The 24,007-nt window shown below is 39.3% G+C and overlaps 2 protein-coding genes across 4 annotated transcripts in view; one reads left to right on the forward strand and one right to left on the reverse strand.

Annotated features, from left to right (window-relative positions):
* Positions 1–24,007, forward strand: part of LOC110830061 (synaptic vesicle 2-related protein) — a 71,972-nt gene that overhangs the window by 484 nt on the left and 47,481 nt on the right. The gene's annotated exons all lie outside the window — the stretch shown is intronic.
* Positions 384–22,297, reverse strand: LOC110829999 (peroxidase). Of its 3 annotated transcripts, none has more exons than XM_022064335.2 (14): positions 22,169–22,297; positions 11,591–11,703; positions 10,839–10,980; positions 10,240–10,394; positions 9,625–9,801; positions 7,639–7,838; positions 7,167–7,362; positions 6,150–6,347; positions 4,932–5,079; positions 4,207–4,363; positions 3,755–3,925; positions 3,145–3,343; positions 2,220–2,325; positions 384–1,304 (listed from the first exon to the last, which is right to left on the reverse strand). In XM_022064335.2, the coding sequence occupies exons 2-14, from the start codon at positions 11,682–11,684 to the stop codon at positions 1,169–1,171; spliced, it is 2,079 nt and encodes a 692-aa protein (XP_021920027.1). In that variant the 5' UTR covers positions 11,685–11,703; positions 22,169–22,297; the 3' UTR covers positions 384–1,168. The 3 variants fall into 3 exon arrangements, with proteins under 3 accessions (XP_021920027.1, XP_021920035.1, XP_021920044.1); XM_022064343.2 differs by lacking the exon at positions 22,169–22,297 and adding an exon at positions 14,805–14,885; XM_022064352.2 differs by lacking the exon at positions 22,169–22,297 and adding an exon at positions 11,927–12,010.

The following is a 24,007-nucleotide window of genomic DNA, read 5'->3' on the forward strand; positions in this document are numbered from 1 at the left end:
CTGGGTTTGAAGTGTTCTCTTAACTAATAATTTTTATCTAAAAGCATTGGGTTTGAGATGTTTAACAAGAGACACAATTGTTAATGCATGCTTCTATTTCGAATTATCTTATAGGTTAGACTACAGAATTTTATTGCTCGTTCCAGTCATGAATGCAACACAAGTTGTAAAATACGAAAAGGAAAACGAACGGATACATTTATATCGCGATAAATTAATGTCAGGAAGTCGGACAAATAAACGAAGACGAATGACTGGTTGGAGCTCTGTATTTCGCGGCAGAAAAGAGAGGATTGACAAAGTGGGGACTATTATAGGATGCTCTTTCAAGATTAATTACGTGATAAACTTTGTGTCATTGTGGTTAATAAAGTATAGAGGAATTAGAAATCATGTTTTATTAGAACTGAAGCATATTTTACTTGTCAAAAATTCAGCTGATACAAGAGACAGAACAATCTTTATACACGATATCAGCGTGCTTGGATTCAAACGGCACACTCAACCCAATTACAATATATGAACTGTGTGCATTGCTTACAGTAATAACACGAAAGAGATGTTGAAGTCAAACGTTGTTGCGTCATGTACCAGGAGTCTGTTTAGGTGACATTTCAAGTTCTCATGGCGACAAGTATGAAGATGGCTGTCTCTGAAACGTCGGTTGGTTTGTGCCAGATTATACGGTGCAACATCCCAGAAGACAGCCATCTTCAATCTATTTAGGATAAAGAAGTAAAGCCTGCCGCTTCTTACTTCTGATTAAATCTCTCCGAAATATAGCTCAATGGAGCTAAGTGAACCAAAAAGTGATTTTGTTGTACCCATACAACTATTAGCAAGTTTCAGTGGATGATATATAATTCTGTTGTTTATTAAAAGGCAGTGATACAAAAAACGTTTCTCCCACTTATCGATTCTCACTAGGTAACCAAAGTTAAGTTAAAACGACAATCCTGCTTTCATTGCATCATGAACTTAGATATTCTATCATAGCTGACATTAAAAAATAACAGACGAAATGCACTCTGCCCAGTTTTCCTTTCACCAGACGTCAGTAAACTTGGGCGACATGAACAAGAAATTGTCTTTTCTCAGGACAGAAGTAAACTCGACATGAACTCACTTTAAATGTGTCTTGTCCTGTCGGTTTCAGCTGAGAAGTTCGCTATTTCTTGAAAAACGGAAAAGTGAAACCATGATCCTCTGCTTGAGGCTGGACCGCGCTTTCTTGAGCTTGCTTGTGCTCTCTCCAGGGCTCAAGGCTTGGGGCAGGGATCAGTGAGCAAGGCACCACAGGGTTGCTATAAAAGAACACAAGAATTTCACAGTGAGTTTACTATTTCCAGCAATTCGTTTCATACTCAGGAATGGTGTTGTTACCCATGGTCGAAAGACTTTTCGACCGTGGTGTTACCTAGCAAGGGACGATGTCTTGCGCTTGCGCAGGACTCCGCTCTTATTTAGCTTTTTGGTTGCTTGGTATGCAGTGACGAAAAGCAAAGAAATGTTCGAAATTTATCACATGGAATCGTTTGTTTAACTCTGCCGTAATTATTATTCACAATTTCACTGTCTGTAGCCTGTACAAAGAGACTTTACTTATTTCGTAGCTTAGTATTTTAATCTGATAGAAGTTTACCGACGTTTCAGAGGTCCTTGATACCTCCATCATCAGGGCGATAAGTCACTCACAACCCTGATTATGGAGGCAACAAGGACCTCTAAAACGTCTATAAACTTCTACCAGACTACACGGCGCAACAACCCAGAAGACAGCCATCTTCAAACCAGGCTTTAATATTAATGTTGTACATTTTATGTCTGGAGTCTAGCACATAAAACTACTGCTGCCTAAAATATTTACTTTTTTTGGAGGTTTAATTTTAATCAAATACAAGAGAAAAATTATTTTCCCCTATTTGTTTAGTTTTGCGAACAAAATTCCTATGCACTTGATTCTCGTAATAAGCGCGCTTTCGCATGACAGCACAGAAATTCTGTTGCCAGCGAAACATCAAAATGTCAACTGTAACATGTTTTCCGATTTATCGGCGATTCGTAGGAACGCATCCCCCGTGCATATCGAAAGTCGCGCCACACAAGAGTAGAGACATTGATTTATATGTTCAATAAATGCACACAAATCCATAAAGAACTAGTTTGGAAAAGTGCATTTTCCACTCGTGTTTGAACTGTTTTGGTTTGGGGCTTCTTACTTGTGAGATATCTGCTCGAAACCTCTGGCCTGCATGCTCTTAACATCATCCGCGTTGTCACAGATCAGCCGCGATATACTGCCTCTTCTGATCTCGTTCACTTGCTCTGCAAAGGTTAAACAGTGCGTTGATCAAGTATGTGTACTGTAGGCTACAGAATACAACGGGTCTGCTCCTTTATATCTACTGTTCAGGCTTGTATTAGGAGTCCTGATTGCTTGTTTTAAGTTGTTTGCAGCGCCATTTTAACTGCAAGGTTATGCAGCGTTGAATGAAATGAGAAGACATTCATGAATGGTATGTGAGAAATTTAGAAGGACACTATTGTGTATTACTGTCGATACGAAGAAGTGTGATGAATACTGCAGTCTGTATTTTGGTAGAATTTTGAGTTCATCTTTTGGACTGTTTTTATATAATTTGTGTTAGCATTTTAGATAAAAAAAAATGTGACAGTTAAATACCAACTCAAGTGGCGATCGTGGCTGATATTGCCTCGATACGATAATCGCATTTAAGATTTGTCGATCGCTAACGAAATTCTCATCTTGCACGCATATTTCTTTTGCAATCCGTCTTTTACTAGTCTGTGTGTTTTGTTGTATAAACCATTACCTTATTCTGCTTCTGGATTTCTTCGTATGGAACAGTTCATCAGTTCGCATAGACAGACCAAAGGAGAAACTGCTATACGTATCCGGTATTGAGTGAACTTTTTAAAAAAAAATCGGGAAAATTTTACAATCACAAAAGTAGCGTGAGCTATTACTTCAAATTCTGAAGTCAGAAGCTCACCTTATCCCCATTTTACTTAATATTTGCTGAAAATAGGCCATAGGATCTCTGCTCACTATGTCACACCAGACAGTAACAAGTTTCTCTGAACGCCAGGCCTTAACAAACTAGTGTTACGTGCGCCCCTGACCTAGTGTGAGAGACGCGTCCTTGACGCCGTTTTCAAAGAAGAATCTGTCGCCTGTTCGGGTCCTGTAGAACTGCTCAGTGATAATGCACATGAACGTGGGACCCACAAGGGCTCCCGGTACGATGGCTTCCAGCGAACCTCCCACAGTGAACTCCACGTCATCAGGATGGTGGTACAGGGAGGCCAGTTTATGTACACTCTAAACATAAGACAGTTGAAAAAACTTTGAATCACGTATTTCATTCAAATCAGTACAACTCGGGGCCAGTGTGATCTATCTCTGTGAATGAAGTAGAATTTTAAATGAAGGTGGATGCTCGGAAAATTATAGTAACACATCATTTCAGGAGGAATAACACGATTAAAACCACCAACTGTTTAAAATTACTAAACAAACTGAGACGAAACTTGAATAGAATCCTAAACTTTAGCACCTCTGAAAATTCTGTCAATATCCACGAGATCACACACCCCAGAAGATAGCCATCTTCTTACTTATCGCCATGAAAACCTGGAGTCTGACTATGAAATGTCTTGATTAGCTGATTATCAACTTCTCAATAAGATTATGATCTATGGAGTTAAAAACTGAACTGTTATGTTTTCATACTTCTGGATCAATGAGGTCTCCGAAATCCTCGAACGTTTGCGCTTTGGGATGGCCGCAATAATGTCGGTAGTCGTTGTACGAAGCCAGGCCGTGGTCACGTGATCGCTGTATATCGATGGCTCTCAGATCCTGGCCCAGATGTTTCCCGTTCCTGAAGAGGAACCATGTGATCTGCAAAACAAGTGGGCATTTGACGTTAGTGCTGAGGTGATGGAAGAAGAGTCTTCACTTACGTCAAAACTTTATTTGCTGGCCTTCGTAGCTCCTTAAAATTCTGTGGCAGATGCGCCCCACAAATGTCTAAATCAAACTGTTCTCGTGACCAGAGCGACAAGCCCATCAAAAACGCTTCAAACCTTAGGGAACGAAGCAGGAAATCAAAACATATATTCACCAGTGATTTACAGATCTTGTTACGAATTCTGATATACCAACAGTACTCAGATACTTACTTCTTTGGTGAAGTACTTGTCGCTCGCTTCCTGGGGCTGTGTGTGCATTCCTCGAGCTAGGTCGTCGAAGTTATTTCCCTCCTCTATAATCTGCGGGCGGTTGAAGTGATCGCTAAGCCGCAGAGCCTCGTAACTGGAACGGTGCTCGTCAATCAACCTGTTTACAACACGCCATTGAAGTTGACGATTAATTGGTGTTGATATCAATGAGATTTCAGATTCTAACGGCGACGAGTTTGAAGACTTGTTTTCTTGGATGTTACTACCTTTATCATCAGGGTGATGAGTCATCCCCCTGATGATGGTGTCAGCACGTACCTCTGAAACTTAGCAGACTACACGGCGCAATATCCCAGAAGACAGGAGGCTTCATACTCGCTGCCATTAGAGACTGAACTCAAAAAGTTCATTAACTTGTTCACAAGATCCTTGTACTGGGCCCTATCCTCAGCTAGCTGAAATCTTGTTTACATATTCACACACTTTCTTTAAGTTGATTTTTAATATTATCCTCTATCTACGTCTAAGTCTACTAAGTGATCTCTTGTAGATATAAATTCGTGTCTGCAATAAATTAGCGTCGAATTTGTTAAAGCACCACACAAATGCATGTGGTTATTCCTTCTTCATTTATTATTCTATGTTTTATAATTAAGTGATACGCTCTGCAATATTGGTGTGCCTGTAAGGTTAAGACTTGTAACTACCGAAAATATTTTACCTACTTGAGGAATCCGGCGATGTTTGTGTGGAAGAACCGAAACGCAGCAGTGGCGTGGTCATTTAACACGGAAGGGTCCACTTTCTCGTTGTAATCGTACGTGTAGTCCTTGGTGTTATACGTGAGACCATTGAATTCCGTAGTCTCCCTCCCTGAACGACGAAGATAACATTCGTGTAATGGAAGACAAAATAGCGACCAATTTTTATGCACGTGAGATTTTAGTTTCCCACGGCGGTGAGTATGAAGATGACTGTCTTCTGGGATTTTGCGCCGTGTAGTCTGACAGAAGGTTACTGACGTTTCAGAGGCTACTGGCCCTATCATCGGGCCTCATCACCCACATGATGGAGGTAGTAAGCGTCTTTAAAACCTCGGTAAACTTCTACCAAGCTGTGCGGTGCAGCAAACCAGAAGATAGTCATTTTTCATACATATATATATATATATATATATACACACACACACACACACAGGTAGGACTCGGTTTACGCCGGGGTTAGGTTCCTGATATTTCCGGCGTAAAATGAAGCAGCGTAAATTGAAGCAAACATATAATGGGAATATACGTAAATACATTAGGTTCCTTTCCAAGATTTTCAGTAATCAACACAAAATACTCGAAAAATGTTTTATTTTATCAAATTTACGTATTAAAAAATTGTATAATGTTAAAGATAATAATGTTTAAGAAAAAAGAAAGAAAATTTACTGCTTTAAAAACGATAGAATAGATGTCTGTTTCGTTTCCTTCTTTTTTGATAATAAGTTATAGTATGGCTGTAGAACTGTATCAATTCCTCTCTTAACGGTTGAGCTCCGCTCCCAGTTGGGGTCGTTGCATTTTATATTCCGTTTTTTGTTTAATTATTTAAATTTTAGGCCGTAGATTATAATTTATTATTATAGTTTTATAACAACGTCGGGACCATCTGTGTCTAGGAAGTCGGGCAGAGTCATGACCCATCACTCCCTCCAATCGTGATCTATGAGAGGCGCAAAAGTGAAGCGGCGTAAACCAAGTCCTACCTGTATATATAAGGATTGCATTGGACCGAGACAAACTAAAAGTACCTTTTTGTAAGTCTTAATGTTGAACTGCCAGTACCATATTTCATTTAATACCGTGTAAATAGTTTCGAGGATGAAACGAGTCAAATGCCAAAACACGAATTTGAATTAACATAAACGTGGTCGAGATTGGATTAGTAAATCAGCTTACCAAGGATTATGGGCAGCCACTCGTTATATGTAACTCCCTGGTGCTGTGCAATGTTGATTTTTCTGGCTTCTTGGTAAAGGCGCTCGTCGTCCCAGTGAGGGTTCAGGCGGGCCAACTCGCGCGCCAGGCGATTATGCTCCCTGAGCTGCAGAATCTGGAACACCGTCAGCTGGGGATTCTGGTTTACCCGAACATCACCTATAGCAGACCCAGAACACACAGTTTGAGCCTGGTGGGGGGGGTTCCCCCTCTGTCGTCAGTCGGACTTTCAGGGGAACATTTTTGCAGTTCCTTGTCAAAGAGTCCACTGTCGTGTTCCTAGAACTTTATTTCCCACTTGTAACCGGTTAAAATGACGTGTTCATTCGTTTGCCGTAGTTTACCGATGGTTCATTCAACTGTCTTAGTCAATCAAGTGACATTAACCACTCTATTCTACCATTGACGGATATAGATAGTAGAGTCTAGTCACACCGTGTCCTGTGAGACAAACCTTTCTTCCAATTAAGCACAAAGGAACGGTAACATTATGATTATACTGGCTTCCTGTTAGGCATCAGATCCTAAAGTTTTTGAAAAATAATGGTAGTTTTTGGTTGTATTAGTACTATCCGGTATCATGTGGTTCTGCGAATTTTGAAGACAATCACGTGAGCCTCTGAAAGAATGAAAACGAGAATTTGTGCTTTCGTCACTGGAAAAGCGAATTTAGTAGTATCTTCAAAGCGGCAGGTCAGTGTTATTACATCCATTAACACAAAGCAAAATGAAAGACAACTCTTTTACAACTCTCAAGATTTCATTTAATGGCTCTACAGCTGGATCGTCTTGGGTGTCAATTCTCAACACAAGATACTCGATGGTATATTTATATGTGGGCACTGCCGTTGAAAACTGGCATTCTTGTCTCTAGAATTTTTGTCTGCGTTCTAATCCCGCAAATAGTGCAATGTTTTCATCACCACTAACTATCCCATTTATCTACATGTGTGAGAGAGCGTCTCTCTGACATCGTACCTGCCAGGTAACAAGCCTCTGATTCCGAGATGTGATCACACATCGCCGACTTGTTGTTATTGGACGGCGGGAACTCACGTCCGTACTTCACTTCCACTCTGAGACGACCGCCCTTGAACTCCCTGATGGATTCCGCTACCTGTTGACTGGAACCATAAACGTTCGAGGAATCCAAATAGTGCGTCACAGCGGTGATCTGCAAAGCGAAATTTAAGGGCGATTAAGATAGAATGATGGACGAGGGTGGTGATAAGCCAGTTAAGTCCCCTCAAGGACCGCCTCTTGTCCGCTCAAAGTCACGTCAATTTCAGTTCGTGTGACACCTGGCTTATATAGTCTGGTCGTTTATTCTTTGCTTCGTTTTAATCATGATTGCCGCTGATTGTGTCGAACATAAACGGGAAATATGTTTTCAGTTATACTACAAGTTCAGTTACCTTCGTTTCTTTCTTAAATCGCTTGTAGCAGTTACCTGTTCTGCAGCTTTTTGGCCGGAATTACAACCCTGGCTGACGTCGTTTGTCGTTCTGACGAATTCCATGCACTGTATTCCTTCTTTGGAGTAGACCGGGTCGTGGTCGGGGATCCGTATCGGAAAGCAGGCTGGGTTGCGGGAGTCCTTAGGGAGCGACGTGCTCAGGTCTTGTCTACAGCACCTGGTGGCGTGCGCCTCTGTTAACAAACACAAGACTTTTACAACTGTCACACGATATTTTCCTGCAAGATGTACTTTAATGTTATCAGGATCCCAAACTTCAAAACTTGTTTTAACAATCACTAGTGTCATAGGCAACGGCTCCATCAGTGAGTCTCGTAAGTGATAAGTCAGGCGATGATTCTGCTGGAGTTAACTGTGTGTGTCTGCAAGGAACAATGTTCTTCTTGAAGTATAAGCAAAAATATGATACCCGAGTTCCTTGTAGAGAAATAAAAAATCTGAGTATGAATTAACAAGTATACCCTGAACGATAATCGATTTTTGCCATGTTCTCTTCTATGAAAATAATATTTTCTGTATGTGACATAATATGTTAGATAAAATATTTTATTCTATACTGAAAAAGGCACACTAACTTACTCCATGGAAAAGAGTCCTTATTGAGGAACTATTAATCGTTAAGGTGCGTACCCGTCACGAACCTTAATGTTCATATCGGCGTTCACAAGAACCCACCACAGCATCATATTCTGGACCAGATGCATCCATTTCTCATGCATATGGCCTGTAGCTTTAAGATCCATTTTCTTCCAGGCCAGCACTTCCCTTCACGTTTCCTGCACTGCTCATTTCGCCCATTCGTGCTAATTTTCCCTTCACCTCTTACGTATTTGAATTGTTTGACCATCTGAACGACTACTCAAGATGAACTCTTATTCCATGGAGATTTTGCGAATCTCTGTTAGCTTTATTATGATAAATTTCCGTCGTTTTACGTGTTTCTCTGAATGTATTTGTTATTTTTAATTCATATCTCACCATGTACAACCCATTTTCGCAAACGAGACTTTGACGACAGAGTCATGACGCGATCACACTTGTATAGTAGGTAATGCCACTGCCTAATCCTAGAAGACTATAACATGGTTGTATAATTATTACGTATATCTGCTTAGAAAAGCACGGCCAACATTTTAGTTAGATTTTAAAGCCTCGGTTTAACTGCCAGTGTTTTCTGGTTGATTTTGAACCTATTAGAGCCCGTTCACACTACACCGAATCGGCCGTTTTATCGAATCGGTTATTTTACCGTACACCACAGTGGCAATGCACGTTATATGTGAATGTTCACATGAAACGGCTGTCGACCGTGTACGGTAAACGCACCTAATCGGTCGCTGATGACGTTCGGTTTTGTCACTGGAAACCGAAAGAGGCGATGCGGTAAAAGAAGCGAATCGGTCGCCAGTAGCGCATGTATTATAATGGAGTGCGTTCCGACAATTCGGTTTTCCTACCGTAGAGGAAAGCATCCGGAGGCTGCTGACCAGTCGGTACAGCGCACTTGTATATGGCATATGGCTAATTTTTCTTCAGGACTAATGCTTCTTCTCATAGTTGTGTTTTGTTTTGTCAAATCATCTTCCACTCATCTTAACAGGTAATCAAAAGTAGACATCGACATTCGAAAATAATTGAAAAATTTCAATTCATCTGTCCTCAGTTGGCACATCAGTGTGTGATAGGATCCCCAACGAGGCCTATCTCTCACAATAGGGTGTAACCAATATCTCCTATCGATACTGTGACGACGACGATACCAGTACATAAGGAGAAACGTATTAAAGTCCATCTTGGGAGCTGGCCCGGGAGCGAGTGCGTCGCAATACGGTAACAAAAGCGAAATGTGTGAACACTAGTAAAAGTTTGCACCGTTTCGATGAAATTGCCGATACGATAAAAAATACCGTACTGTGTGAACGTAGCCTTAGGGCACTAGTTTCTGACAACCTCACTCACTTCCTTGAGTGGTGCCTGCAGCAAGGGACATGTCATGCGTGATGATTTGTCCGTATTGCATCAAGGCCAGCGTCCATTTTGGATCCGGGATTTTGGCATCGGGGAAAAGAACGGCGCTGATCTGCCGAGCGCTCGTGAGCTTGTGGCCCGTTACAGACACGGGCGGCGCCTGCAGACCTGGCGGTACAAAACAAGTGTTCATATAGTCAGTAAAATAAACATGTTGTATTTTGGTACATTAGAGGAACTTGCATATGAGTAACTGAAAGATGAAATGAATATTTCGTATTATACTAACACAAATAAACTTCGCAGCGTGAAGACCCTACAAGAGCGGTTCTCAGGTGTTCTATAAATCCTCGTTCATGTACATATTTACAGCAGTAATTAAACTAATGAACCTTCTTACAATCTGAATTAGTTCACATACGCTCCTCGTTTAAAATTAATATAACCACGCTGTACTGTGTGTGTGCTTTATTTTTTGTCAGCAATACAAATATGGGCTGTGTATTTTCCAAGTTTCTTTTGCGTGGGTTACCAGGTTTTTTAAATTTTATTTTCCATAAATGGTTCTAAGCACAAAACACTTGAGACCCGTGCCGTATGACGTACCATCAGAATACTTCTGTGGCAGCAGACGTCCGTAGCGGGTATTGGCGACGCCCAGTGTAGGATTTTCCAGATTGTTGCAGGAACCGTCGTATGTCCTGTACTTGCTCTTCGTGCAAGGCGCGATCTGTGGATCACAGACACCGAACCCGAGACCCCTGAAAGGACGGACATTAAAGAGAAGTTTGGCAATGTACTTTGTTCTCACTATCACTGTAAAATTTGTCTCAGTCGCATGAAAATCATAAAATAGTTACAGGAGAAAACTGGTTAAGAACGAGCTTCATAAATTGTACTCTTCGCCATGTAATAACAAATCATGGGAGGTACATGCAGTACGTATCAGTGTGATGAGAAACGTACACAGATAGATGAGTTTGTATAAATATAATTCAAACCCGAATTAGTTTATCATGTGACAGAAGCTGCAAACTGCATTACCGTGAGACGAGTAAATGTCGACAACCGTTACAACCCAAAATATATGAGTAACCACATTACCCGGATTTGGACTTAGCTTACACCGCCTATTTATCTAAAATCGAAATTATGTGTCATCAAAATACCATAAAATGGCTCCGTAATGGGCACAAGGGACTTACCCGAAGAAACCGCTTGCAGAGAAGTGGGGAAACTGAGAAGAAGCACTGGCGCTGCTACTTCCATGACCGCCAAAGAAACTGCTGAAATCCGATCCGAAATATGACTGGCTGTTGGAGAGTTGGAGAGGCGATGAGCTGTATCCTGTTGAGTTGTGATGTAAAGATAATGTTTATTGTGCACGTAATTGCGGTTTATAAACACACAATATTTGTCACTAACAAAACTAATATTATCACTCTACTTTATGAAACATCACTCGGTGAAAAATGTATGGGAATTGATGCGTAGTTACATGCATTCCTAATCTCGGCACAATTGTGTGTGGTCGCTTTACCCTCATTGAAGGAGCCCCTGGCACCCATAATCTGTGAATATGGAAGGGCCTTAAAAGCGGTCGGGACATGGTGGAGAACATTTCCTGGCCTTTTCAATAAACAAAGAAGCACAGAATATGTCTTTGGGGTATTTGTGTGTATTCTGGCATGAAATTGTTCAGAAAATTCGAATACATAAAGTATCCTATATTTGAAGATTTCTATCTTCTGGGTTGTTGCGCTGTGTAGTCATCAGGGCGATTAATCGCCCTGATGACGGAGACAGTATGACCTCTGAAACGTTGGTAAACATCGACCAGACTACACAGCGCAACAACCCAGAAGACAGAAATCTTCATACTCACCGCTGTGAAAACCTCAAATTTTACATATCCTATATTTGCAACAGACGCCATAAGTATGGTGTTCGTACATACCTGAGGGTTGATAGAATCCGTAATTTTCTCCAGAGCAAGTCCAGGGCATGAGAAATAGCAGGGCAATGCCTGCTATCCGTATAAACCGAAACATACTTTCTGATTGTGGTGATCTGGAAAAGAGTATATGGTTCAGAACGTGATATGATTTTTTGCAATTTGTCAGCTTGCATATCAATCCCGTTTTATAATAGCCTTCGTGTTTCTTACCTGCTTTGTTTTGGTAAAGTCTCTCTTTAACTATTAAACTAATTAACCATTAAATAAAATAATTATAACTATTAAAATATTATAAGTATTGCCTATTGCAAAATATGCTAGTGCATATCCTATTACCTTAATAAATACGTAGTAATATTAGCTATGATACGCGTGTTTCATCACAATGCAGGTCGGTGAACAAATACACTAGCTGTTGCAGTGTGGTGGTAGTGGCTGACATTCTGCATAGCAAGTATTGTCTTATTCAGTTGCACAATGCAAACGCTGGTGTCGCCCAAGTTGTGTTCGTAAGCAAAAGATATCTGCCCCGCCTGTGAGAATTCTAATTCGTAATGGATATTCTGGGGCAACGTGCTGAGCACCGAAATAAACTCGTCTGTTTCGATTTCATTTTTCTATGGCATTTCCAATTCTGTCGTACGTCGGTGGGTTAAGCAGTTAACGAGTGTCTCAAACTCGTATTTTAGTCTTCTTCATGATCTTTCTGAAAATAATTTGTATGTAGAATCGATTCAGAGGGAAAGTCTTATTTGTCGGTTTGACTGAGACATTTCTTTCTTTCGTTATTTTCTCGTTACTGAGCAAAAGAAAGACTTTAACGATGGAATGATAATCCTTCTTTTGCCACTGAGCATTGTGTTAATTATAGGCGCTTGACCTTTCAGTGTGTACACTGCAATCGTACTAACTTTCAAATAAATTAAGTTTAGAAATTCTTCGCGATATTTTACGGTTTTATGGAATGTACATAAATAATTTAGACTGTCAAGTTATCTGTTTGTTTTTGCGTGGAACGGAATTGGTTGTGGTCACGTATAGATCGAGATACTATTACTTTCACATTCTTAGTGTCAGTCCCGTAGTGACACCTTAAGTGGATTTTACGCCTGTCACAAGTAAGGCTCGATCCAGAAACAAGTAATGAAGACTTCAGTTTTACGTCACAGAGAATTACTGAGTAACAAGATGGACATTTGAGAACTGAAGACGCAGAGAGTATGAGGAGTACCAAGAAGAATTGAAGAGGTTACTGTTGGTTCAAGGAAATTACGTCAGTTCATTTGCTCAGAGAATAACAGAAACGATTTATTATTACATTACTACGGAAAATTTTATATACAAATCGGAAAATATTATGTGGGAACTGATCGATTTTTAAACGACAGTTTTAGACAATTCCAAGTAATTTGATAACGAATTAACATAGGACGCGTCTTTGCACATTGGTCGTGGTACCCAAGAGAAATAACATTGCCCCTGCCTGGGAATCGAATCCCGGTCGTTATATTCACCAACAGAACGCTACTAAAACATATCAGTTATATAAGATTTTTAAGATTTAATTATATTCAGACAGCAGGTAGCAAAATGCTAAATTTTTCACAGTGACTGGTTCTAGGTTTTCTTCCAACTTTGTTAGCCGCATCTTTTGATAATGTTATCGTTGTATTGTTCTCTGTTGTTCGTTCCTTATCATCCAACATAGAATCCATGTAATTTACTTTGACAACAATAAGTATTATTCTTACGTAATAAGGTACAGCAATTTACGATCATTTCCGGGTATTTTCCAGTTGAACAACTGAATCAAGAAATTTATCTGTTGGCAATGAATAAACACATTACCTTGCATATTGTTCAAGGACACCTGTTTACGGTACGGAAACCATATTAACACCACGCCCACCGCAGCAAATGGCTTTGCTCCTCAGGAGCAAACCGGTGATGACCTTGTTAGGAATATTTGTCGAACTGATAATACGGAATTAGGCTGCCTCTGTATGACGTAAATGAACCTAAAAGGTGGATCCAGAGACCACGCATTTCAAAGCATGCAGGGTTTCAGGACAGTACAGACAAAACTGGTATCACGCGATCGGGTCCAGCCGAATTCGTTGTCCCATGTTACCTTGTGACGGTGAAAACATTGTTCACTCTTCAGAATTCACTAATTTATTTGAGACGGAGCACAACGCAATATCCAAAAGAAGAGGAAACAAGATTAAATATATTTTGTTAAAGTTTTATTTGCATCAGCGGGAGATAATATTTTAGTACTTCAAGATACGAAAGTAACGTCCGTATGATTCAACAATGATACAGAGTGGCTTCTCCGATTCATTACAAAAAACTAATAGTCTGAGGTCTAAGAGCATAAAGACACCAGGTCGATGAAGTAGATTTTGAATGTTAATACATGGAGGTCTGTTTCTAATATTGCGATTATTTGAAATAGTGAGATGTTGGGATGTCGTGAAGCATCCAACAACTGGTACGCCAGCAGTTGAAATTAAATGCACGCCTGTCTTGGATATGTAATTTAGGCCTATTTGATGGCCTTTGATGTGCAAATGGCAGGACCTTGAAGGGAAGGACGGGGGTAAAACTGAATGGAAGTCTTGCGGAAATGTTGGTACTACCGACAGTATTGTGTGGGCGATGAAGTATCGAGATCTGGATGCACTACACACAGTTGAAATGAAATTATTGAGATCAGCGAGACTGCGTATTTGTCCTGACAATATAAAGAAATCATCAGAAATTAGTAGGGCCTACAGATGTTCACATTTTACAAGAAAACGTTGTGCTTCAGGAAGAGGTTTTGTTGAACACGTGGACAGAATAGTAGAGGCACTGGTTTTAAAACAGGCCCTCATTATAGGCCTAAACCTTGAGGAAATAGAAATCCTGTACGACCAAGGAAATGATGAACATTCAAAAAGCTGGTTATGGATATTCTGTAATCTGTTTGAAGGTTGCAAGCGACTGCACTGTGGAAGGATGTCCCCGAGCTCGTGTTTTGCAGCACGGTAATTTATCTTTCTCTACGCTTTTCTTAGAGTCTGCTGACTCACGAGAAATAGACTTTGTGCCACGAAACTACAGTTCATATTTTTTCTCCCATTATTCCCGTTTTTATTAGCTGTGTGAAATGAGTTAACAGTTTCGTCGTTACTTTCACTGAAATTTCGTACAAGGTTTGAATACTTACTTCTGTCAGTTGGATTCTAAGCAGTTAGACTGTGCTGTTAAGAAACCGCAACAAGAATAAAACAGCACAAAATAGTTCGCACAACGGCTGTGTTGTTTAATATTGCTCTAAAAGTACGCCTTTATAAGAGTCGCCCTTATCGTCCCATTACGCTCTATCGCTCTATTGTTCCCAGAAAAATAAAAGAATATCAATGTGTGGCGGTATCTAGTGGTATGGTGTTAATATCGATTTTCGTTAACGTCTTTCAGAAATGTGTTTAAATTATATATACACATACAAAGCAGTCGCCGAATAAAGAAGAGATATTTGGGACGCCGTAATTCAGAAGAGTCTTATTTTTAAGCATATATTAACCAGGTCATTTCTAACACTCATTCTGACTTATAACTTATAGGCTCAGAAAATACTTGTAGATGTTATTTTATCTGTTTGGTGATGCATGGCAGATAGTATCGCGACAACGTCACCTTAATCTGGGTTCGTATCCATTATTCGAAGCCCATCCGGAAACCATAAAATGACGGTGACCATTCTAATCTGATTTCTTTGTCTCCTGTGGAGCTTGGCTCCCCAAACCACGGGATGTCATTTTCTTCTTTTGTTGTCAAAGAGTGTGACGTCTCACTGAAATTAGTTTAGACACACTGCTTGTATTATCGCTGATTTTATGCTTCAGCGTTTGGTTTATAGATGCATTGAGATTGTTTTTTTTCTGTGTTGAACCAAACATGATGGTGTACTGGTTACTACTTTCGCCTGGAATTTGGGGAGTTATTAAAAATACAGACTAAAATGGAGCAAATAACAGAATACCTTTTGTTTAAAGAAAGCATACTCAATTTTAACTTATCATAGGCATGACCATTCGAAACATGCCAAATTTGATACAGGCGTAACCGAAGAATGTGGACTAAATGTTTCTGAGAACAACGTAGAGTGGGTAGTAGTAGAAAGCCGACTGATATTACAGAATGAGGAGCTTAGTAATCTGTAGAGCTGCTCTTCGCCAAATGTTTGTCGTATCAAATCGAGCAGGAGGATGGAAGATGTGACAAATGTAGTAAGAAATCTCAAAAAGAAGAGATGACTTGGGAGACCTAGACGTAAATGGGAAGATACTGTTAACATCAATCTTTAAGAAATATTTTGTGAGCTGGTTTTATCTTTCTTGACATATGTAGTAGTGATGGGCTCTTCTGGACGAGGTAATTAACCTTGTGGGTTCCATGAAAGACATTGAATTTTGATTATTTTAGTGACACTTAACTTTTCAAGAACGACTGCTTCATGGAGTTCGTTGTATTGTTATAGAGAGGGTTTTTTACAGGACACCGAATACGGCGAAGCTAATATGATCTTTGCATTGCTTCCAAATGCATCTAAACTGATCGGCTAACACGAGGCAGCCAAGTGAATCCTACAGTCAAAGTAAACAGTGCTTAGTAAACAGTAACGTTCAAAAGTTCAGCGTTGCATAAATGAAATTGAAAATTGTTCCGTTATTTGATCGGGTTATTGCTTGACATTAAATTATGGTGTCGGTTTTGTAGAATGGACTAGACTGTGGAAGAACGGTTGTGGGCTTTGAGTCGGAGGGGCTGTTGAAACCATAAGAGGAGTCAATGGAGGACAGTTGATTCTCGGCTTGAATTCGGACCGGATGCTTCTGGATTGTGAGACAGACGCTGTACCACCGAAATAATCCACTCGATGAAAATTAAGTTGCTATCATGTATACTGAATATTCTTACCTCGGTTTTATTTTTACCAATTTGGTATGAATGATATTTACAAAAGCACATTTGTTTGCATTAGAAAGTAAAATAAGCCTCGCTTGTAATTCCGTGTTCCTGTCTCAGTCAAATGACTTTTTAAAAGAATTTATTTGTATGTCAAACAATTCGTCTCGCCCGCGACATAATTACCTTCGCTATTAACAGCAAGGAACGCCCTGGTGTGACACCAAGTAGGTCCTGCTGCAGAAAGCATGCAAAGCGGCTCAATTTTAAACAAGGAAGTGGTTGAAAAGTAGGTTAGAAAAAATGTATTCTACGTATTTTTACAATCATTGGAATTGTATAATTGTATAAGAAATGTGTGTAATACTTCGCATAATTTGTATGAATCAGTGGCCGGATATGCCGTCTCTGAAATGGATTCACCAATTCTGTCTCTTTATTGAAAGATAGCTTATGGCTAGCTCAAAGGAATATTCTGTCAGAGTTATGATTCTTAAAAGTGTGAAATGACCGATTTCTCCTGAATTTCTAATTTCTATAAGCGTTGATGATATCGTACAATAGAATCGATTTTCTTCGACTCTCGAAAAACGTGTTGAAAGACAGGATGATCGAATAAGCAAAACAGGACCGTACAAAGCAGTTGACTGACCAATACTTTAATTCTGTCAAGATAACCATCATTTCTGATAAATATGCAAATCCAAGATGGCACATCGACCTCGTTGTATCCTTGCTTGTTATGATGTTATGTATAATGCAGAAATATATCAAAGACACCCACTTACAGTTCATATTATTCTCTTATTACTGAGAACATTAAATAACATTACGAGTTGCCGTCATTGTATATCTACTCTTCGTGACGTTCATTTGACAGTAGAGTGAAATTACTGCCGGAGTTCTGTTACGAAATTTAAAGTGACAATGAAACGTGTTGTAGAAACATGGCGTCATATTGACCTCCAGCAGAGAAAAGTGAATGTACGTAGCGGAGTAGCCCAGACACACTTTTTATGGCACTTGATTATATAAACGCTGCAGCTTTGCAGATTGTTCCATGGTGGTTACATTAAAAAGAATAACATACACCTGCCATTGTTTTTTATATTAACTTTATTTTGACTAATGGATGTCGAAAGCTGAGATTAAAATTGAATTATGTGAGAATGGAACTATGGTCTTCCAAAACTGGCAGGGCGTTTGTCGCAAATTTACCAAGCAGTTCAAGTATTTATGAGAACGGGAAATACTAAGCAGCAACAAGAGAACTACCCGATCTGACCATTGTTACATGGAAATGAACAGCTCGTTAGACTTTACTTTTTGATATGTTTTATTGTGTTCTTCAAACTGTACGTGGTTTAAATAACTGTGACTATTACGGTATTACTAAGTAAGTTATGCATCAGAGTTATACTTTATTTTGATCAAGCGATTTGGCAAGGCATTTTCGTTAGAATCCTAGTCAGAAAATGGTTATACTGGCTGAGGGATTTCATGCCTTTTCTCAAATTTTCCAGAAAAATTTGGAGATGGCGAAAACAACAGGCTACGATTCTTTATACCTACTGGATTTATCATTTATGGCTTTTGTAACATATTTCATTCGGCACTGCAAAGCATCAGTAGTCGATACTGCTTCGCAAAATAATCGAATGAGAAACCAGTTTCCAAATTTTTATTTTGTATTATAGATTAAGAAATCGTGATTATGCTGTGTATGAGTCTTTTACGACATAAGCGTGTTGTTGCTGATGGTTTAATTGGAATAAGGTGATTTCAAACCTATTGTTTATAATATCTATTGAAGTTTAACTTTGTCTTCAAGAATGAGTTTGTCACATAATCCACTTTTTATTTCTGCTATCACCGAGTGTCACACGAACAAGTTTGGCCTCTTACCAACCTCAATACCGTTTGCTCCCTTTTGTCAAACATTATGTCTGTGGCGGCTAGAAGGGCAACCTCGCATCGTTCACCTGATGCATGTGGCAGTAACGATACTTTCATTTTGTTTCGTGATCGTGTTTGTTCTTTCCGAGGTCAGCAAATTAAAATTATTAAGGGGTCCAAGCATCTGTTATAAATTACAAAACTCCTAATTTGTTACTGTTGCAAGATTAACACAGCCGAGAAAAGGCGAAATAAAATTGTTGCGCGTTAGATATTAGTAGACTTAGCTGTTGATACTGAGAAGAATAGTTCGCAATAATATTTACCCATGTAATAAAAAATATGATATTATAAAAGAACGCCGTTGGTTCCTACATAAGCGAAAGTAACGTTGCTGTTCTGTGCCCAGTATTTTGTAGAACAAACTGCAAGAATATTATGCGTTAGCGAGCACCAGTAGCTTAAGACACGGCTTGAATTTTCCTTCTCTTTAAATTGTAAGGTAAAGGTGCCTCTATGAATGGGATTAATTTTACATTAATGCTATAATAAAAGCCTATAATGATGTTTATAGTTTAGATGCGTCATGTTTGTGTTAAAATTCAGTATATATTTATTTATTATTTCAGTCTATACACAAACATAAATAAATATATACTATAATGATGTTGTTTACAATTATATTTCTAGATTTCATTGCAACGTGTTATGTGGACTCCGTAATATACTTATTTTCGTTCTCCACCCTAAGTCTACAACTTAGAGGCTCCTATTCATTGCCACAAATAACGACAAGTATAAAATAAATGTAACCTCCGTATTATAATAAGGCTCATTTGACCTTAAAATATTCTAGAAGATAGTTACATGTTGCAATGTCGAGTGCTCTTTTAGAGCAGAACTTTCATGGTTCTTTCCATCTTTAAGCGGAAGTTAAACTATAATTTAACTGTGTACACATTATTTACAATTGAAATAAATATAACGGTCCCTTAATAAACGATTATCCGTAGAGCATTATCAAAGAGTTTTGCTCATTGTCTGCAATTGTCCATACCCGCATGCATTGTTCTTTTTCTATGCTTTTTAGATCTCTTTCTAGTCCCAAGCCTATTCTCTGTTTACAACTTTATTATGCTCGCTTAATTAGAAACACTTTCTTAACAAAAGTTAATTCGATGTCACGGCTGTGTGACTCACGGGAGGACCCGGTCGATTCGAGCCCAATTTTGCAGTGGACCCTCCTCTGACTTCCTGACCAAAATAATAGGTGCCGACACTACACTGTTTCTTTGTAATACACAATTTTATGTTCTACTTTCTTCACTGTTAGTTCATCTCATAAAAGAAGGCGTACTTTCGTGGTAGGATAGCGTGTTTGCTAAGATTCAGGCGGCTGGGGTTGAGGTAATGTTTTAATGCGCCATGTCTGTAATGGCTTTGGTGGACGTAAAGTTTCACGCATTTTTTAACTGTTTGCATTTGTTAATTTTTACTTCCTTTATTCGCATAAAAGAACGAGAGGGTTATAGTTCCTCAACATGAAATGTTGAAAATAAAAGTTTCTGTCTTCAAGGCATCTGTAGGTCGGGTCCAAGATTTCAAAAAGAAGCCTGAAATCACAGACACGCGACAAAATATAAGTGTAAGGACAATGCGACTCTTGAAGGAACAGTTAAAGTTGCCGAATTATTTAAAAGACGCACAACTAACATTTATCTGAACTGTCAAAATTATGCATGTAAATGAGTTAAATAGGTGATAGTTTGCACTGTAGTAGCACACGCGATTCTACTGACTGGAAACACAGGGAACGATTTGTTTAGTCACCCAATATAAAGTATGAATTAGCGATATTTCGAAGTTCTTTGAATGGGTGACCGAATGTTGACACTGCTTTACACAGGTTATTACATAAATATTACCCGCCCACGTGGATACAATTGGAAACTTTTTCGATTCAGGGGTGTTTTATCTGCGTATATTCATACAAAATATGTGTTTTGGACTTGAAAGAATGATGATAGCGATGGTGATGCCGGTAATAATATAATAACTGGCTTAATCATGCAATAATAATAATACTACTACCGAAGAATGGAAAGACAAAGATCTAGAGTACAGGTCGCCTAGGTACTCCAAGGGCTGAGGTTGGTTACGGCAACGAGGCAAATCAACGCAGGCCAACCATGGACACGTACAGCCAACAAGCCCAAGACTCACAAGAAGATCAATCAAGAAAAACAAGAGTGGCTTGGACAAGAGAAGAAATGGAGGAAGTAGTTTTGTGTCACATGTATTGTACTAGCTGGCACTTGCTGAAAACAATATGGATCCCGGAAATAGCTGCTGCCCTATGTACCTTAGGGACAAGGTCTGTCTCGGGTACATGGAAGTAAAACCCCCATAAAGTGGTGAATAGGTGGGATATAATAATAATAATAATAATAAACTGGAACTGTCTCCAAATCACTTAGAAAATATTTGGCCAACATCTCGGGCGAACACAAGATCAGGGAACTTCAGAAAACTACCATTTTAGGATCTTCATACATCATACGAAAGTGGCTGTCGTAAAATATGTAGTCATCCCTCACAAAAAAACTGTATAATACGTGTACCACATATTAAAAACAAAATGTATTTCGGAAATAGCTGCTGCACTATGTACCTCAGGAGCAATGTTTTCCTCGGAAACATAGAAGTAAATTCCCTATAAAGTGGTGAATAGATGGGATAGTAATAATTTTACAATAGTGTGGACTGAAATCATCTGGATCAGGATAGGACCCAATAGCTGCATTTTGTGAACAGGATGATGAACCATCGGATTTCATAAAAGGGATTATGTTTCACTAAAATCTCGTTGTGCAAAAGCCCATAGCTGACGCGGTTACTTGACCGAGAAGATTTTGTGAAGTTCAGTCGCCGTGAAAGCTTCACGTCCTGCTAAAATGACTGTAGGTTTCTCATAACGTACCCTGTAAACGCAAGGTGGCCGCAACACGCCTGCGATCTTGAGCTACTTCTCTGAAAGAAGTGTTGGGAAGAGGGAACGAGGGAGCAAGACGCCAAAGATTCTAACCATGTATAGAGAAACTGAAAAGAAACTTTTAATTTTTACATAATCTGTAGCATTTTAATGTAGTTTGGCAGACCATTCAGATAAACGAAGGCATTCACACGAGACACTGACTACGATTTGCCCGCTCAGCTGTGTCTTTTGACTGTCGGGGTCGCCACTGGAAGTGTTTCTTAACATATGTGTTTCAGTGATTAATAAGAGTAGCTTCTGATACAATTAGTGTTTCTTCGAACGAAATTTTCAAGTTGCCTGATGGAAACGACATGACGATAATTGTTAATCGATTAAGAATGTCATAATAATTACAGTGGAATGCAAATATAGCTTAACATTCTCAAAGTTGTTTCACGAAATACACAACTGGTTGCCATGACTATATTGCTTTTCTGTGAAACCGTCATTTTATAGCTCACCTTCAGTAAACTTACAGCAAAGCTTCATGAGAAAATTGACGCTAAATTTTCTCAGTTATAAACTTAGTCGCCGTGAAAGCTTCAGATCATACATACTAGAGTATTTTTTGAATCGTCAAGAAAATTTACAAATGCTTCTCATGCTGCTTCTTCTAAGTAATGTAAACAAAATAATAAATGTTTTATGTAAATTTTCGGTCTTAGTTTGCGTAAGTACAAATGACATACCTTCTTTGAAGAGGAGACACCAAACCTTTGAAGTGGAAAGACACACAATTATTACTCAGAGTGTCGCAGAATTGCAGTTATGTGGTTTATCTTTAACGAAATGAGTATCATTTTACTGCAGCTACAGATTTTATACCATGGAGAAAGTCAAAGCAGTAGTCATTTCCCGCTACTGATGTTGGTCCTTGTTACTGATTGGCTGGATCCTTGGAAAGCCCAAGTCCACATGATTCACACGGAGACATACTTCAACGAGCCACTCATTGTCCGAACAGTTTCGGGTTCCGTGGTACGGAATTCATAAAAGAGAAGGAACTGGATCGTTGAAATAAACGAGAATTCGAAAATATTAACAGAGGAGTCATATTAAAAAACTGTCCTCAGATTCAGTTTCTCGCGACGAGTAAGACGATGGCTGTTGTCTGGGTTGTTGCGCGGGTAACTTCTATCAGGCTACAAGGCGCATCAACCCAGAAGACAGCCATCTTCAAACCATCCTGACTTCTATTACAAATGCAACGCAGAATGAAATTATTTGGATAAAAGTATAAAGTTTAATAGTTTGCTATAATTCCGAGTTGATGAATTCATATTCAGGCATATCAGTAACTTAGCTCTGCCTCGCTAATGAAGAAACCATATGGAGAATACCGACTTGTGGCTAATTCTGTATGTTGCAAGTCTGTAGTGTAACATCCTGGTGTGTTATGTCGATTCTCGGATTTTCTGTACAGAATAACCGAGAATCTACATATTGACGTCCAAGTCAAATCCTACCGAAGTGTACAAAGCTACAAAAATGGGAGGGGGGAAACTGCATCAGAGTTTTAGGAAGTATCTACTGTAATCATAATTACTTCCTAATACTATCGGAGTGACGAAGGACATTGCAAAAGTAGGATTTGAGGTTCTCATGGCGGTGAGCACAAAGATGGTCGTCTTCTGGGTGGTAGCGCCTTGTAGTCTGGTAGAAGTTTGCCAGCGTGTCAGAGGTCCTTGCTGTCAGAGCGATATTTGAGACAGCGAGCATTTCTAGAACGCCGATAGCTTCTACCGTGTTACCCAGAAGGCAGCCAGCCGTCTTTATACTCACCGCCTTGAGAATCACAAATCTCAGAAGACTTTGATCGTTCATAACCCACTACACCATATGGCCTATTCAGCGCTGCAAAACAGGTTTGAGTCAACGCTCGAGCATTTATTGTTATGGTTACACGCTGTGGCGTAATTTCGGAGTTTTAGCAATTTTAATCAGCAGAAACAGAATTCTACGCATTCACAAAAAAGTACTTTACCGTTCGCGGATGTATTTAGGTTTCTGGAGGATTATGTGCATTAATAAGCCTCGTATTACTTACACATGTGTTTGTATATGTCACCATACAAGTTATGATTCATGACTTGTTATAAATATTTTGTATGACAGTAAGAATCCGAAGAAGCCTTACATACTTTTCATATTCATCGCCATACAAGACTTCCAGGGTCCTGCATTAAATTCCGTAGCTTTTACTGCAACCACACAAGTTTCCACGGTTGCCATATTGGTACTATTAATGAAAGGGAGTTTGAAACTACCAGTGTGGGGAATCTAATACGGCAAGGTGTTCAGAATGAATTTAATTGAAGTCAATCGATTAGCATATTTCTGGTTTTTGTAATTATATCTGGGTCTAGGTAGACGGACAGACAGGTGCAGCTCGCTAACAGTGTTTTAAAAAAGGAAATTAAAAAATGTAGAAAACGGATGTGGTGAAAGGATGCGAAAGTTATCTGTATGTAAGTACTGACCTAACTGCAAACTAATGAATTAAAAAAATAGCACGTGGTCAAGTGATT

Source organism: Zootermopsis nevadensis, unplaced genomic scaffold, assembly GCF_977971745.1.
Source record: "Zootermopsis nevadensis isolate Lab colony 2312 unplaced genomic scaffold, Znev_1.0 Znev_ptg000001l, whole genome shotgun sequence".
NCBI classification, from domain to species: Eukaryota; Metazoa; Arthropoda; class Insecta; order Blattodea; family Termopsidae; genus Zootermopsis; species Zootermopsis nevadensis.